This window comes from Apus apus, chromosome 4 (assembly GCF_020740795.1).
Source record: "Apus apus isolate bApuApu2 chromosome 4, bApuApu2.pri.cur, whole genome shotgun sequence".
Taxonomy (NCBI): domain Eukaryota; kingdom Metazoa; phylum Chordata; class Aves; order Apodiformes; family Apodidae; genus Apus; species Apus apus.
Window position 1 is genome coordinate 106,348,098 of NC_067285.1, and position 16,347 is coordinate 106,364,444.

Below are 16,347 nucleotides of genomic sequence, written 5' to 3' on the forward strand. Positions count from 1 at the left end.
CCGGCGCGGGGCCCGAGCGGCAGGACGGACGTGGGGGGGGGGGGGGGTAAGGTCTCGCGAGACTGGCGGCGTGGCGGGCGGTTCGAGCCGTTGGCGCCGCGGCCCGTCCCGCCCTCCCGCTCCCTCAGCCCTCCCGCCGCTCCCCGTCTCCCTCTCTTCTCCCTCTCCCTCCCGGGCGGTCGCCGAGGCAGAGCGCGGGGGTGAGTACCGGGTGGTGCGGGGCACCGGCGCCTCCGCTTCCCTCCCTTTTTCCCGTCCCGTCCCGCCCCGGGCAGCGGGCTCCCCGGGCCGGGCCCGCCGCAGCTGCTGGGCGCTCCGGGAAGGCCCGGAGGGGCCCCCGCCCGGCGGCTGAGCGGGCTGTGGCGATGGGGCGTCCCCGCGCTGGGGACCGGCGGCGTGGGGAGCTTCCTCAGGGCTTCTGGGCGGTGTTTGGTAGCGGTTTGAGCGGCCGGGTCAGCCTGCCTGCAGCTGCCGCGTACAGCTACATGCGTATTGCATGTGTGACAGCCCCTTTTTTTAGCGTGGAAGGCAGAGGGCAGTTGGAAGGCTGCCCTGTGACATGAAACCTGCGTAGCACATTTACCTCTTAAATAATCTGTAGCTCTCGGATAGAGAAGGACGCGTTTAATTGTTCAGCACTCGTGCCCTCCAGGCCGGCTGGCAAAATGGGGCTTGCTAGTGGAGTGTATGTTCTACAAACTAAGTATTAAGTAACACCAACAAAGAAAAACAATCCCCTGGGTATTTATATCTTAACACCAGAGTATTGCTTCTGACTTTCTTGCTAATTTATCCTATTCTTTGCTGTCCGTTGCGCTCACTTTAGGATTCCAAAGCTGATGATTTGTTTGCTGGGAAACGGCAGAGCAACACACTCCTTTTTCTTGTAACTTCAAAGTTGTGACTGTTTTCACAAGAGTGCTCATGCTGGTCTTAATTTTTTATAATTTGTCAAAAAGCCTGCATTATTATGTTGGAATATTTTTATGTTAAAGGATTTTTTTTTATTATTATTTTTAGAAACTTTACAACAAAAGTTTAGAAGACAAGATTCTGCTTGCTGCTGAAGAAAAAAAAAAGTCATTTCAAGCAAGATCTTGAAGTGCAGTGGAAGGTCACTAGTTTTGTTTGTAGAACAAACTGAAAGCTGTCATTTTGGAAGGCAAAACGATTGTGGGTGAGGTTTTTTATACTAATATGAGGAAAACCCATATAAGTAAATTACTTGCAGGCCAATGAATTAATAGTTACACCTGTTGCTTTTAAATTTGTGGTAGTAGTCTATTTGAATAGTAAATTTATGTGAATTAAGGAAAAACCTTTGCAAAGTTGTAGCAGTATATGCCATGATTCGGTGAACAAAACACGTTAATACATCCCTGAAAAAATGTTTTCTAGTCTTTGAATACTCACTCTAACCCCTAATAGCATTCAGTTTTCTGGTGTGATCTGACACTTCCTTCTTCCTGTGCAGACTCTTTTTATTTAAATACTGAATATTGATTTAAAATTACTAAAAAAATTACAACTGGAATAATACTGCAGAGTTTTTAATGTATTTGGATCTTTTCTGCTTACAAAAAATATTTTAATCATGAGCTGTGGAAATGATTTTGTGGAAACACTTAAGAAAATTGGATATCCAAAAGCTGATGAGCTTGACGGAGAAGATTTTGACTGGCTGTTTGAGTCTTCGGAAGAGAAATCATTTTTGGAGTGGTTTTGTGGAAATGTAAGTGAGCAGCACGTGGTCTCTGAAAAAGAACTGCAAGATTTTGATAGTCTTCTTGAGTCTGGTAAACCCATTTTGGAAGGAAATGCATTGGATGAAGTCCTTAAAACTTTGAAGCCCGTGGGTTCAAAGAACAGTAGCCAAGAGGAGGAGGAAGAAGAGGAGGAACTGAAGAAATTAGAGGATGAGCTTCAAACTCTTAAGAAGTTAAAAAAACTTCAAATTCATCGGCAAAACAAGCTTCAAATGATGGTTGCTGCAAACAGCCATGTGTTACAAACATTTAAAAGCAAAGAGGAAGAAGCACATAAATATTTGAAAGAAGGACTGGAAATGTTTACTGCAGCAAATAATAAGCTTAATAGTGAACTTGTGTCTCTTACAGATGCAGCTAAGAAACTGTCCTCTTTCTTCACTGCCTCAGATTCAGAACAAGGGTCAGGTCAGCACCCAGTGTTTTTTTCCCAGCTTTCTTTGGACAAGTATTTGTCTCAGGAAGAACAAAGCACTGCAGCACTTACCTCATACATTAAAAAAACCACCTGTTTTTATCAAGGTATGTCTGAATGGGTTGAATGTTGTCATGAAGACAGCTTTCAGCTTGGGGATACAAGCAAACAAGGCACTTGCGATGAGACTGAGGAAGTTTGTGAAGAAAGTCAAGAGATAGCCAGGCTCCAGGCAGCATATATTTCTGCTCAACATCAGCTGATTCAGATGCAAGCTAAAGAGGAGGGCATGAAATCAGCTATCAAATGTGCAGAGAGCATGCTGCAGTCCTTAGACAACAAGGTAAGCTGCAAAAAGTGGTATAAGGCAGTGGAGTTTTAAACAGACAGGCATGTTCAACTGGGATGTAGTAAAAGGAGTTTCTTAGTTATTTTAACTATTTTTACATAGTTGTCTTGTGCACGAAACTCCTCTTGTGAGATAGATCTAGTTGCTATACTTCCAGAATTTTTGGTATGGCAGAGTACCTTTAAGTCTACCTTAAAACCTAAAATTTAGTAGCACCTTTTCAGTTTAGTTTAACTTTGAAATTTCAAATTATAACTGGTCCTTGGTTGTTTGTACAACAGACAAAAGCTTAACATCGGTTGAAATTTTGTGATATCGAGGAGCTAGTCTGATACATTTCTGTTTATATTCCAAAACATAAAGTAAAGCTTTAGTTCACTGACTCTTGAAATTCAAGTATTTGTTACATGGTGACATTGTAGTGACATGTCTTAAATGCCAAGTAAATGGCTTGATAGTTGAATCTCCAGAAATCTGTCAGGCGGATAATGACTAGTGGAATTTAAGGATGTGGAGAAATCATAACAGAAGGAAAAATATTAGCTGATGCCAGTCATAGACTAACTTGAGGCATCATGGCAGTTTCTATATTTTTATTTATGGATAACTGGCATATAGTCCTTGATTAAAGTAATTTGAAAAAGATTGATTCTGATAGCAGTGTTGATAGTCATCTGACAGAGTAAAAATTTATGTTTGCATGTGGGATTTCAGTTAGACATGCTTAAAATCTGGGTGTTAAGTAAAATGTCAGTGCTTTTAGTTTTTCACAATGAGCTGTTTCCCGGCCCTCAATGGAATGAAATTACTATTTATTAAAATCTCTTTGTTTCATATCTACTTTGTAAATATATATTTGCCTTATGTTGTGAAGTTCTGTAAAATGGTTTGTGGAGTTTTCATGTAATTTTGTAGATACAAAAGATTCAATGATTTTAATGTAACTACATGAATCTCATGTGAACTAAAGAAATGCATTAGGGAAGTGGCTTGGAGGGAACCCTGAAGAAATTGACAAATATTTTGCTTTCTGCAGGATATTAGGAAACAAGAAAACCTCGATGCCAAAATATCTAATTTAAATGATGAAATTTCAAGACTTAGACAAGATATAACTCAGATAAACAATAAAGAACTGCTTCCTCTTCTGAAAGAGAAAGCACGACTTTGGAGTGCACCAGTGGTGAAAGGATACTTGGATCATCAGATTGCTCAGCACGAATATTATGCTTCAAGACAAGAGGAAATATGCAGGCATTTCATAAGACAGAGAGCATCATTTGAACTTATTGAGCTAGCCTATGAACTGGAGTTGAAGAAACATAAGGAGGTCTGCTGTCAAGTTGAGAATTTGGTAGAGTCTCTGAAACAGAGCAGTAATGAGTTGCAACGAAGACTGCAGGTGATAACTGAGCAAACTCAGAGTGCAAAGCCAAGAAACATTATTAGTTCAAATGATGGTTTCTCTTGCAGGTAAGCATTGTGATCACTATTGAACTTTGACTTCTTTTGAAATAATATTGGGGAGATCAAGGCTTAGGCATATCACAGACTTCTTGGCTACTTGCTGTAGCTAATTAGTATTTTGAATTCTTCAGGACTGAAACCTTCAAGATATGAGACTTGCCTCTTGCTTATCCTTTGAAATTCTTTTCAAGTTTGCCTGAGGAGAAACTGTTCAATTATCTGTCTTGTTAATATTGCTGAAGCATTCCCAAGCAATAGCCAGAATATAAGGAATGTTTAAAGCCAAATTGTGCCCTTAACTAAGACCTCCTTAAAGTTGTCCTAGATGTACAGATGTAGAGAGCTGTGAGTAGGTGATTTTCCAGATTATATCTGTAGCCTCATCAGCTTAGTCTGCAAAAACCCCCATGTGGTAGAGGAGAGGAAAAACTCCTTGAATATATGAGATGTGTTTAGTTCATTTTTACTGCTCGATTTGTGATGTGGCTGCAGTCACTCATGTAGGAGTCTGTTTTATGACCACCTAAATAATAAAGTCCCTTTGTAGCTCAGGTGATACAGTAGGAACATGTGCTGTGTTGCTGTCACTTCAAGGCTGCAAACATTTTGATGAGATTTATTGTATAATTAGAGGTGTGTTAATGTCAGCCTCTTCCTGCTTCTTTAAAGTGTTTTTTAATTATTGTTAAGTGATAGTTGAGTGTAGTCTTGCACAGTCAATAAGTACAAAATTTAGGCAGTGTTAATTTTGCTCCCGTTTTGTGTTTGCATTGGCAACTTGTACCATTTTTGTTCAGGTTTATTATTAAGTCTGTGAACCACTGAATCAGAATGTTGTCTGGCTACTTTTTCACTTTTTTTTTTTTTAACAAGACACACTTTAGTATGTGATTGTGAAGGGAAGCTGAAAGAATTCTAAACCCTACAAGTTTTCTTAGCAGAAGATGCTTGAAGGAAACTCAGTAACTTTTGAAATACAGCTCCTGCTCTTATTAAAGCCAATCTGATTCTATATTAGTACTCAACTCTTGAAGATTTTAATGTGCAGAGGTGGTAGTAGCAACTGAGCAAAACTGGGAAATAATTGGCAAAAGCACTGTCAGCTTCTTTTTACATTCATTGTGTACTTATTAACTGTTACCTTGGTGCTTCATTGCTGTTAATACGGAAATATTTTTGAGTCCTATTAATTATGTACTAGCTATATATAAATAGAATAATGAAATCAATGGGAAATACAGCCGTGTAGTAAGAGTACCCTGAGCAGAACTGTCCTTTACTAAACCTCTGTCTGACTTCTCAACATGAACATGACAGCAGTTCTTAGGAAACTTAAAAATACTTGTGTGCCTAACTTCATTTATTGCAGGCTATATCAGCTTCTGGAAGGAGAAAATAAAAAGCAGCAATTGTTTAAAACATACAAAAGCCTGGAGCAGATGGCTCAGAAGTTAAAGGAGGATTGTACTACAGTACAAGATCAGCTAGCAGCATCTTCTCAGGAACAGTCTCTCCTTTTGTCCAAGCTAAAAAGTGATGTAGATACCCTGCATGATGCCCTGTATCGTGGAGGAAACCAGATACAACTCCGTAGCCCGGTAGGCCCTTATCTAGTAATTAAAATTATTACAATTGTGTGTCATGTTCTTTTACTGAGAAAAACGTAGTGTGAAGTCTATAGACACACAAACTGGCTCGCACATGTCAGCAACTAATTTGTTAGCATAATGGTGGTAGGCTCAGTATTTACACCATTGTTCGCCAATGTTAGATTTTGTAAACGTTGGCAGGATATAATGTTCAGTTTCTGAGCAAATTGTTGCATCTAACTTTTTTCTTTCAAAGGCATATACAGTCATATATTACTAGAAAGTTTATGGTGTGGGGAAATATGTCATCTGGATAGGGTGTCACTGGAAAACTTGTTTAAATTTCTCTGTTTCAGACAGGCTTTTTTCCACTGTTACCTGTAGCATCTGAATAGTATGGTTTGACCCCTTGGCCATGGGCTCATTTGAGTAAAATACCAAGATGAGAATTCTGAAGGACAATTGTAGTAGGACAATCCTGCTATAGACCTCCCAGGTGTTGGGTTTAAGAGCCTCTTTTGAAAGGGAATAGGGGTTGTTAATGCAACATATAGTTGTTTTTTTAATTGTAGATACCTCAAAAGGGTATAGAGGGAAGTCTTCTTTTACATCATACTTCCTCGGTTAAATACATGAAAATATGTTTAAAACTTTCATCTGTCAAGTGAACTTGCAACATACAGAACAGGCATTTTTATAAAATGAGTCTTTGGAATTGGAATAAATTGTATTTAGGGATAACACGTTATTAAATCAATCAAATACTTTTCAATTGATTCAAATTACCTCTTAAAACATAGTGATATCTCTTTCAGTTGCTAGTGTTTCTCAAGAAAAGTAATTCCTTTAATAAGGAAATTAAGTGCAAGTAGATCATTAGCCTTCTTAAACTGAAATATCATAAGAATAGCAGTTGGGAGAATTGTAGCTGGTAATTAATGGTTTAATTTTTAAATTTATTTAGCTTTTTCTATTGTATGTTTTTTGTTATGTTTTAAGATTTGACTAGCTATGAAGACTTGTAATTGATTGAAAATGTATTCAACCATCCATCTATCTAGTCGAGGACCAGATTCCTATGGTCTTCACTCATCTGGTTTAGTAAACAAGTAAATGAAATTACATTTTCATAATCTGGTAAGAGTACCATTACTAGGAGCTCAAAAGTTACACACATTGAATGGAAACCCTTATCACCTGCGTTTTTGTTTTTTATGATGACCCACTAGTGTGTTAACAATATAAATATAATAATTTTATAATCTTGTATTTTTTATTAGGAGCTTACTGAGCAGTTTCATCAACTGGAAGTTGATTTAAAGAAACTAAATCAACTCCTTATGGATCTGATTGCTGATGTGAAGTTAAAGAGAAACTTTATAGAGTCCAATAAGCTGCATCAGATGGAAAGAAACTTGTATGTGTATTTTTTCAAAGATGAAGACCACTTGAAAGAGATGGTGGAGAAGCTTGAGCAGCAGTCTGAGGCTAAAGTCAGTGATCTGGAAGATGAGAATATCACCACAAGTGGAGTTCTTAATGTTTAAACTTCAATGTACTTTTACGGAAGGAAAGCATGTTAATGTAGACTATCTACAAGTTTATGGAATGATAAGTATTAACTTATCAAGACTAACTTTTATCTATTATTGGAATGTATGTTTAACTGCAACAGTTACCAAGCTGGGATTATATGCTGCTTTATGGCTTTTGGCATCTGCCCACCAAGTTCAAATCTCAGTTTTGTCAAGGTTCTTTCATAAGAAGTAACGCATTGGTTATTTAAATGAATTACATTCAGGCTGCTCTTTTGCTATTCTGTATGTTGATTTCCACTGCACACAGCATAGCACAAAAAAACCTTTTCATACCCTTGAGCTAAGTTTTCTTGCATGCTAGGAACCTTTGCTGTGTGAACTGAAAAATAAATGCAGAGAAGGCATTCCAGATTTTGGAACATGTTTCTTCTGAAGTAATTTTTCTAATGCAGATACTCCATGATTGTTTCTCTTACAGTTTTCCTAAGAAGATTTTTTTTTGTTAGATATGTATTGGAATATGTACCAGAACCTGTTTCAAGTACCCAGACCATCCGTTTTAAGACAATTCCCTTATCTCTTAATTCAACTTACAGCCTGTTTTTTCCATTGAAACCAGCTCATACTCATACTGGCCTCCTCAAAGAGAGAATTTTAAATTTACCTTTTGGAGTTCTCAGTTTGCTCTGTAATGTATAATAATAGGCATTTCAGTTCTGAGTACTGATGCTTTCAAACTTCTGCTTTCATGTGCATTGTTAGGCTCTTTATCACATTCCTGTATACCTTCCTAATATACTAATAGAACTAAGTAGGATTTTATAGTATGTTAACTTCCATTCTTCTGTATTTTGATTGGATCAGCTGCATTTCCTTTCAAGCATTGTACATAGTGATGAAGATTAGTAAATTAGCTTTAATTTCAGTCTTAAAACTATTTTCATGGCAGACTTTTATGGAGTTTAACTTATTTTTAAAACTTCTAATTATTTTTTTAGCTTACTGGTGGGATGTCTTTTTTACTGCTTTCATGCTGCTTAACTCTATATCCTGTGTTTATTATTAAATGCTAAACACTATAAATTCAGTGTTGTCAGTATTTGTGGTCAATCTGTGTGTTGGTTTTAGGCTGTTCTCATGCATAGTGTCCTCTTTGTTTTTCTGCTAGGTACTCATTTTGATGTGCCTCTGAGGCTTTAAAACTGCTGCTTCCCACCCTGAGAAGTCAGGGAATGTTTTTATCCTATGTAGGAAAGAAGCGTTTCTCTTAACTATAAAAGTTAGGAGGAGTTGTGCAGGGGGAGAGATTATATTTCTGTCTCCTGGAATGTCAGGGAAAAGAAAGTCATTCTGCTCCTCTGACTTTCACATGCTTACTATAAAATTTGAGAGAGATAGGCATAGCCAGTACTAATGCAGCTGATGGATGTTCTTCTTTGATACAAATGTTTCTACTTGTAAGCATTCAAACTTGCAATCTGCCTGTGATCTTGAGCTAAGAAAAATATTTCCATGTGAGCAGAGTAAACACTGTTAGTTGTTGAACTTGACTTGAAAGTTACTCGTGCTGGATTTAGTGGGAGAAGACCATAATAACAAAAGTCCAGTTATTAACTTCTACAGGAGTAATTTACTTAACAGCAGTTTTTGGTAGAGCAATTGACTTGTGCAGCTTGAATCCTTTTAAATATTTTAAACATTGGGTATTGGTCTTGTCTTTGTGTTAAGTTTTATACATTGTTCTGATCTCAACTATAAAAAGTCAACAAAGTCATCAGTATGGACACTGTTGTTTTTCATTTTCCCATCTGTGTTGTATCTAGGGGCTCTCCAAAGATGGTGGAAATGTCATTAGGGTGGAAATGTCATTTTCTGTGCAGAATGAATGGCTGAACATGTCCACTGTATTTTGTCTTTAATTTCAACAGAATGTAAGTGCAGATTGTTTTGTGGCCCTGATATGCATAATTTTTGTATGTTCTGTGTTTAGGTTTAATCTTAGAAATGGAACAGTATACATCATACATAGGATGTGAGACTTCTGAAATGCCTTTATCTGGTATTGCTCAGAGGATTATGACAGCTTTGCAGTCTATTCCTGTAGGAGAAGTTCAGACTAGCAGAAAAAATAACCAGAGTGAGTAAATTTTATGCTATTTAAGTGCTTCTATTTTCAGTTGAAAAACTGAAACAGAAACAAACAAAACAGTATCTAGTCTCTATTTAAAAAGAAAGTGACAGTTTATGTTTCTAGGTTTAGAAAAGGAATTAAGCTGTAACTGACTTTTGCTGGGACTTTTCTGATTCAATAAAGTTATGTGACTGCAAGGAACTAGGATTTCACCAGTACCCTCGATTTGGTTGTGTGTTGTTTTTTTTCTTCATGTTCCTACAGCGTGGTATAGAAGTAGATGAGAATTTCAAACTCTTAATTAACCAGTACTCTAAATTAAATGTATACATTAACTTTACTCTGGACTAGATATTTAAGGATAACTAGAGGTACTGTGAACTTGACAGAAAGCCTGTGAAGTCTCCAGACTCATGCCTGTCCTTTAAACGTGTTCATTAGCAACTTGCTTCTTGTGAAATTCCAGGGGGAAGAGTGAACGAAAGTCCCAGTGGCAGAGCAAATTAGGTAATGTTAAAAGTGCCTCAGCAGACCTTTGACTCTGTTGAGCAAATCTTACTCAGAATGTTGTGGATACTAGGGAGGTTTTGCAAGATGGAATTTTATTCTTTATTCTGTGCATTTCATAGTCTTCCAGTCTGGTAGCTCTGGAAAGAAGTAGATAGAAAATTACTGTTTTCTCCTGAGAACTAGATCCTGTTCCCTGGTTGATGGAATTTAAATCTAGCATTTGCTCTTTGGTACATGATGTTCGTTGTGCCTCAGTTTTATATAAATAATAGTTCATCTCTTCTTTCAGTAGTAAAGTATTGGATCAGTGAGTGGAGTCTGATAGTGTAGCATTGAAAGGGATTGTAGTTCATGGCTGTGTAAATCAGTGATACACATTTGAAGAAATATGGGATGGGTTCATTTTAAAAGGGTACATTTGGACCAAAACACAGATTATTTTAATGAACATTAGTTCCCTCTTCTGCCTCAGTTCAACTGCTATTCTGCTTCTCTTGCTACCTTGTCATTTTCCCTTTAATTTTCCTGTGAAATGCTTTAAGTCTTAGACTGGGGAACTCTCTGTTCTGTGCAGTATCTATTATTTTCTTATGTTGTCCACTCATGATCCATTCACTCTCTGTAAAACTGTAAAATTACAGATTATCTTTTTTAAAACACACTGTGAAGGTACCTGCTATCTTTAGGCAAATGAGCTTGCTGTCTTCTTTGTAGTGCTGCTGAATCTATTCACTGGGGAGTGAAAGAACAGTCTCAACCCCCTGGTATAGGAAATTGGGCAAGGAAGGTAAGAGACCAGCATGGCTGAGTTGGGACTTGCTGATCAAACTAAAAGGCAAGATGGACATACATATGCAGTGGAAGAGGGAATAGGTGTCCTGGGTAGAGTATAGTGACACTGCCCAGTTATGCAGGGATGAGGTCAGGAAGGCTGAGGCACAGCTAGAACTGAACTTGGCAAGAGATGTTAAGAAAAACAAGAAGGGCTTCTACAGGTACATAAACCAGAAAAGGAAGGTTAAAGAAAGAGTAACCCCTGTGATGAGCCACAATGGTGAAATGGTAACAACAGACGAGGAGAACGCTGAGGTTCTTAACTTTTTTGTCTCAGTCTTCACTGGCAACCCCTCTCCTCACAAGTCTCATGTTGATGGCCCACAAGATGCAGACCAGAGAGACAAAGTCCCCTTCACTGTAAGTGAAGATAAGGTTCGTGACCATCTGAGGAACCTCAAGATACAGAAGTCCATGGGACCTGATGAGGTACATCCCAGAATCGTGAAGGAATTGGATTGATAGAGTTTCCAAACCACTGTCCACGATATTTGAAAAGTCATGGCAGTTAGGTGAAGTATCTAGTGATAGGCAGAAAGGACATGTTATGCCCATGTTTACAAAGGGTAGAAAGGAGGACCCTGGAAATTACCAACCTATCAGCCTCACCTCTGTGCCTGGGAAGGTCATGGAACAAATCCTCCTAGAAGACATGCTAAGGCACATGGAGGACAAGAAGGTGATCCAGGACAGCCAGCACAGCTTTACCAGGGGCAAATCCTGCCTGACCAACCTAGTGGCTTTCTACAACAAAGTGACTACATCAGTTGACCAGGGAAAAGCAGTGGATGTCATCTATCTGGACTTCTGCAAGGCCTTTGACATCGTCCCCCACAACATCCTTCTCACTAAATTGGAGAGATATGGATTTGACGGGTGGACTGTTCAGTGGATAAGGAACTGGCTAGATGGTTGGGTCCAGAGAGTAGTGGTCAACGGCTCTAAATCCAGATGGAAAACAGTGACAAGTGGTGTCCCTCCGGGGTCAGTGCTGGGTCCACTGTTGTTGAATATCTTCCTTGATGATATTGACAGTGGCATTGAGAGCACCCTCAGCAAGTCTGCTGATGACACCAAGCTGGATGGTACAATTGACATGCCAGAGGGATGGGATGCCATCCAGAGGGAGCTGGACAAGCTAGAGAAGTGGGCCCAGGTGAACCTCATGAGGTTCAACAAGGCCAAGTGCAGGGTCCTGCACCTGGGCCAAGGTAACCCAAGATATGAATTCAGGCTGAGGGAGGTCACACTTAAGAGCAGCCCTGTGGAAAAGGACCTGGGGGTACCAATGGATCAAAAGCTGGACATGAGCCACCAACATGCAGTTGCAGCCCAGAAGGCCAACTCCCTCTTGGGCTTTATCAAAAGAAGTGTGTCCAGCAGACTGAGAGAGGTGATTCTGCCCCTCTACTCTCCCTTGGTGAGACCTCACCTAGAACAGTGTCCAGCTCTGATGCCCCCAGCACAAGAAATGTTGGAATGTGTTCAGAGAAGGGCCACAAAAATGATCTGAGGGCTGCAGCAGCTCTCTTATGAGGACAGGCTGAGGGAGCTGGGGCTGTTCAGCCTGGAGAAGAGAAGGCTCTGGGGGGATGTCATAGTGGCCTTCCAGTATCTGAAGGGGGCCTACAGGAAAGCTGGGGAGGGGCTTTTTACAGGGGCTTGCAGTGAGAGGACAAGGGGTAATGGTTTTAAGCTGAAAGAAGAGAGATTTAGGTTAGAGATCAGGCATAAATTCTTCAGTGTGAGGGTGGTGAGACACAGGAACAGGCTGCCCAGAGATGTTGTAGGGGCTCCATCCCTGGAGGTGTTCAAGGTCAGTTTGGATGGGGCTCTGAGCAGCCTGTTCTAGTGGGAGGTGTCCCTGCCCATGGAGGGGAGTTGGAGCTCCGTGATCTTTAAGGTCCCTTTCAACTCAAAAAATTCTGTGATTCTGTGATAAGAGTTTAGTGGCAGCAGGTCACACGACTAGCTTTTCTTGCTCTTGTTTTCCATGTTTTAATTACAGTTGTTTCTAGTGTCCAGCTATAGAACAAATTAATTTAAATTGCTGTTAGGAAATTGCCTTTAGCTGGTAAGCAGGGATTTGGAGACAAGCAAAAGTTAGCCTCCCTTAAAAAAAACAAAACCTGTCATGTTAGTTGGTCTGTTTCAAACTGTATTGAGCTGTTTTAAGATTAAATTCTACTTATTGGAAAAACTATTTGTCTTTAGAAGGTAAATGTTGAGTTCAAACAGGACAAATATCTGCAATGTTGAACTGGGAGGTGAAATTCTGTGGTTAACTTGGCAGTAGAGCTTGTAGTAGTTCCATCTAGCCTTTAGGAGTTTGAAGGCAAGAACGGGCGCCTACTGCCATCTGGTGATACTTTTTCATAAACCTGAAATTTCAGGTTACTTAGCCCTTTAAATATCAATCATACTGAATACTGTGTGCCGAAGGGGAAAAATGTAATCCTTATCTCTGGAGGGTGAATTTGTCAAGGAAAAGTATCTAGCTGTGAAACAATTAAAAGAATTGACTGTAAACTCAGTTACTGTCATCCTTAAATTACAATGTTATTGTTGTAGAAAATGTCAAGAAAACCAAAATTAAAATGATTGAAGCTACAAATACAGCTATGCCATATTACCTGTTCTAGCAGCTCAGGTTAGAAGTCTGAGCTGCAGGTAAATAACTGATTATATACACACACCAACATGAACTTGCATGTAATACTTTAAAGTAATAAGCTTAGTTTCTTCTGGAGACTAAGTTTGTTGGTCTTTGAAAATGCTCTTTTCAGTATTTTAGGTACAGTGTCCTGGTTTGCCTAGATTATTTTTCTAACAATTTCTCTATATATGTATAAAAGAAATCAGCTTATGCTTTAATTGATGTTGGTCATCAGAGCATTAGATTCATAAAGTGTCTTGCTGTTGGTAATGCAAATTTCATAGCTGAAAATTGCAGTGTTGTACTCATTAGAACCAGGAGTTAGAAGGGAACAAATATGTATTTTGCCCATGTGAGGTGCCTTTTGGCTGGGCAGTAAAAAAAATCTAAAAGAACTCTAACTATCAGCTCTGGAAGGACCTGCACTTCAGTGGAGTTCTCTTTTTTTCTTCTGTTCCTCTTCCTGTACCTACTGAGTTGGTAATTATCCTCTGCAGATGAAGCATGGTCAGTGATGAAGCAGGGCACGATATGTTAAAATATATGCAAATAGTGTTTTACTGAAGGAAGTTATTGTAGAATAATACTGCCTAATTCCAAGAAAACAGCTAAATTATGTGAAGTGTGTAGAGTTTGGGTTTTTTTTCTTTTTCTTCTTGTCCATGCCCCCAGCTTTTCTCAGATCAAGATGGGATGCATTTTCGTGAAAGAAGGGAATGTGCATATTTATGGTATTATAGCAATAACTCTTCTTAATACCATGGAAAATGTTTGTCTGCTTTGTAGCAAATCTGAATTATTTTTTTCTTAATGGGGACAGAGTACACTTTTGCATGTGTATAACTGGGAACCTGCAGGGCCCTTTTAAGTGTTAATGATATTAACATTTTCCATGATAACCATTTTCCTTAAATTATTACAATTATTTTAGATTGGGTGAAAGTGTCAGTAATGTAACACTATGTAACCTAAGTTATATGCACTGCTCTCAGATTCCCTTGTACTATATAATGTTTCCTATTCATTTTTTAAAGGTGTAGAGAAGACAAAGGAAAGTAAACTAGGTGATAAGGATGCACATCTGAAAAATGAAAAGGCAAGCATATTCTAAGACTGAAGATGACTTAAAGCAATCTTTATAGCAGGTTTGAAGTTGTTACAGATGGGCTCTTTCATAACAAGCTTCTTCACAATATATTGCATACACTCAGTTCAAGTAACTTTCCTGTGTAATATTTTGCAGTTGGGATCTATTTACCTATGAGAATCTTGATGCCCCTTCTGTTATCCTTCTCATAGGAAGTTGGTTGGTGGCCACATTTAGATGCTTTCCAGGGTTTAAAAATGTTCTCAGACCTCTTATCACTGACCAATCATATGAAAAATTACTCTGTGTTAGGAAGTTTAATTTTTGGTTTAATCATCTCTGAATTTGGTTTAATGTGCATGTGAGTGAGTGTCAGTACAAGAACAGTAATGGGTAACTGGCAGCCTCAACTCAGGCTGTGATTGCAAGATCCATTGATTGATGAATTGCAGATACTGCAAGTGTATTCCCACCCCAGCTGCAAATTTCAGAGCCTTCCTTACTCTGGTGCGTTTTGCACACTTCACATCCATTTGGGTTTCTCAAGATACAGAAAATTTGTTTCTTTTGTATGAGTCATAGATAGACATGCAGCTATGGGTTTACATGGATAGTAATGGAACCCATTTTTGTGATGATGAAGTGCTAATTTTTACTTACTGCTTCTAGTGAAATTGTCCTACATCCACATAAATTATGAAACTATGTCTTGGGAGTTGTTTTCTCTCTCTCTTTCCAGCCATGTCATTATTTCTAAGGGAAGATCAGTTCTTCCTGGAAGCTGCTGCTGCTTTTTGTGGTTAATTGTAGCTCCAGCTGCATTATTCTGACTTGATAATTAAATGGCTTCGTTCTTATTTTTGAACCTTTTAAAAGATAATTGTTTATTCCTGGTTCTATAATTACTTGAGTGTCCTAATTCAAATTCTACTGTGTTAAACAATAAAACTGTTTGAAGTTTGGCTGGAGAATACATTTGAGTGAGTTAGTTGTCTCTCTACAGCTCTTAAACGTTTGGCCCTTCTGTGATATTATCTTATGGTATCTTTTTGTAGTGTTCATTTTTTGATTAGTATTGCTTAAGTCCAATAAATTTGTCTTCGTTCAGAAGAACCACTGTTCATTTGGGTAGCAGCAGAAGCTTAATTAGCTCCCTTTTTGTGTTTACTTAGAACTAGTTGATCCTGTGAAGTATGATCTCAAGCAGTTTGTCTCCATAGTTCTGAGGTTTGGGAATACAGGAACTGGGTTGAGGAATTACTGCAAAACCAATAAAAAAATACTGGCTTTGTCATTCTGGCTTGCTCAATCAATACAGACTGAATAGAGATGGACGATATCCTTTGATCAGTGAAAACTGTTGTCTTGGGGAATGGATGGAGCCCTGCACAGCGGTAACTTGTGGTTCTTTTGAAGTGAGAAGGCCTTATCCTTTGGAATGGTAATGACAACAGAGGTACTGAAGGAGACTGGCTGTGCTACAAGAGCAGAAAGTGTAGTAATAATAAGAGGCTTCTGTTACTTTTCAGTAGAGTGGGTAAATCCTATGCTTATGCATGATGCTGAGACTAAAAATGAGTAGAAAACTGCTTTGTGGAGCTGTTAGAGAACTCACAGAGAAATTACACTTTTATTTCTGTGTGAGATCAGGTTCAAAATCTTCCTGCTGAAAGATGCTCTGACAGGGACTATAAGAGGCATTAAAAGAGAGATAAATCACTACAGGAATGCCTCATTTCAAAAAAGGAAATTACATTAAAATGAAGAAGCTTTTAAAAGAAAATACATGGAATTTCCCCTCCAAAACCAAAACATTTGTAGGTAGTATAGGGATTTATTCAAAACAGAATATTGGAGACTTAAGAGGAATAGTAAAATCTGTCCAGGAAAAAGAAGCATGAAGGAGGCTGCTAAAAAAAGTAATGCAAAAAGCTGAACTTAACAGAATTTGTATGATTTTATGGTTGCCTCATTTGAGCAATTTAAATGTAAATACACAATAACG

The 16,347-nt window shown here is 38.7% G+C and overlaps 2 protein-coding genes across 5 annotated transcripts in view; both read left to right on the forward strand.

Annotated features, from left to right (window-relative positions):
• The first annotated feature begins 129 nt into the window (after nt 1–129).
• On the forward strand, nt 130–8,223 carry HAUS3 (HAUS augmin like complex subunit 3). Of its 4 annotated transcripts, XM_051619180.1 has the most exons (6): nt 181–200; nt 827–2,174; nt 2,289–2,524; nt 3,567–4,003; nt 5,367–5,595; nt 6,867–8,223. In XM_051619180.1, exons 2-6 carry the CDS (start codon nt 1,595–1,597, stop codon nt 7,131–7,133), a joined length of 1,749 nt encoding a protein of 582 aa, XP_051475140.1. In that variant the 5' UTR covers nt 181–200; nt 827–1,594; the 3' UTR covers nt 7,134–8,223. The 4 variants fall into 4 exon arrangements, with proteins under 4 accessions (XP_051475138.1, XP_051475140.1, XP_051475137.1 ...); XM_051619178.1 differs by having other exon boundaries at nt 130–200; nt 1,021–2,524; XM_051619177.1 differs by having other exon boundaries at nt 827–2,524.
• Nucleotides 8,224–8,986: 763 nt separating this feature from the next.
• Nucleotides 8,987–16,347, forward strand: part of POLN (DNA polymerase nu) — a 92,897-nt gene continuing 85,536 nt past the window's right edge. Inside the window, exons 1-2 of the mRNA XM_051619176.1 lie at nt 8,987–9,261; nt 14,290–14,351. Of these exons, the coding sequence (XP_051475136.1) occupies nt 9,129–9,261; nt 14,290–14,351 (195 nt within the window). The 5' untranslated portion in view covers nt 8,987–9,128. The remainder of the gene's footprint in view (nt 9,262–14,289; nt 14,352–16,347) is intronic.

Bases quoted from the DNA above. Each gene is read 5' to 3' on its own strand.
- HAUS3 (XM_051619178.1), top strand. From the start codon at position 1,595: ATGAGCTGTGGAAATGATTTTGTGGAAACACTTAAGAAAATTGGATAT. The intron at 2,525-3,566 runs GTAAGCTGCAAA...TGCTTTCTGCAG, and splicing joins TGCAGTCCTTAGACAACAAG to GATATTAGGAAACAAGAAAA. The intron at 4,004-5,366 runs GTAAGCATTGTG...CATTTATTGCAG, and splicing joins AATGATGGTTTCTCTTGCAG to GCTATATCAGCTTCTGGAAG.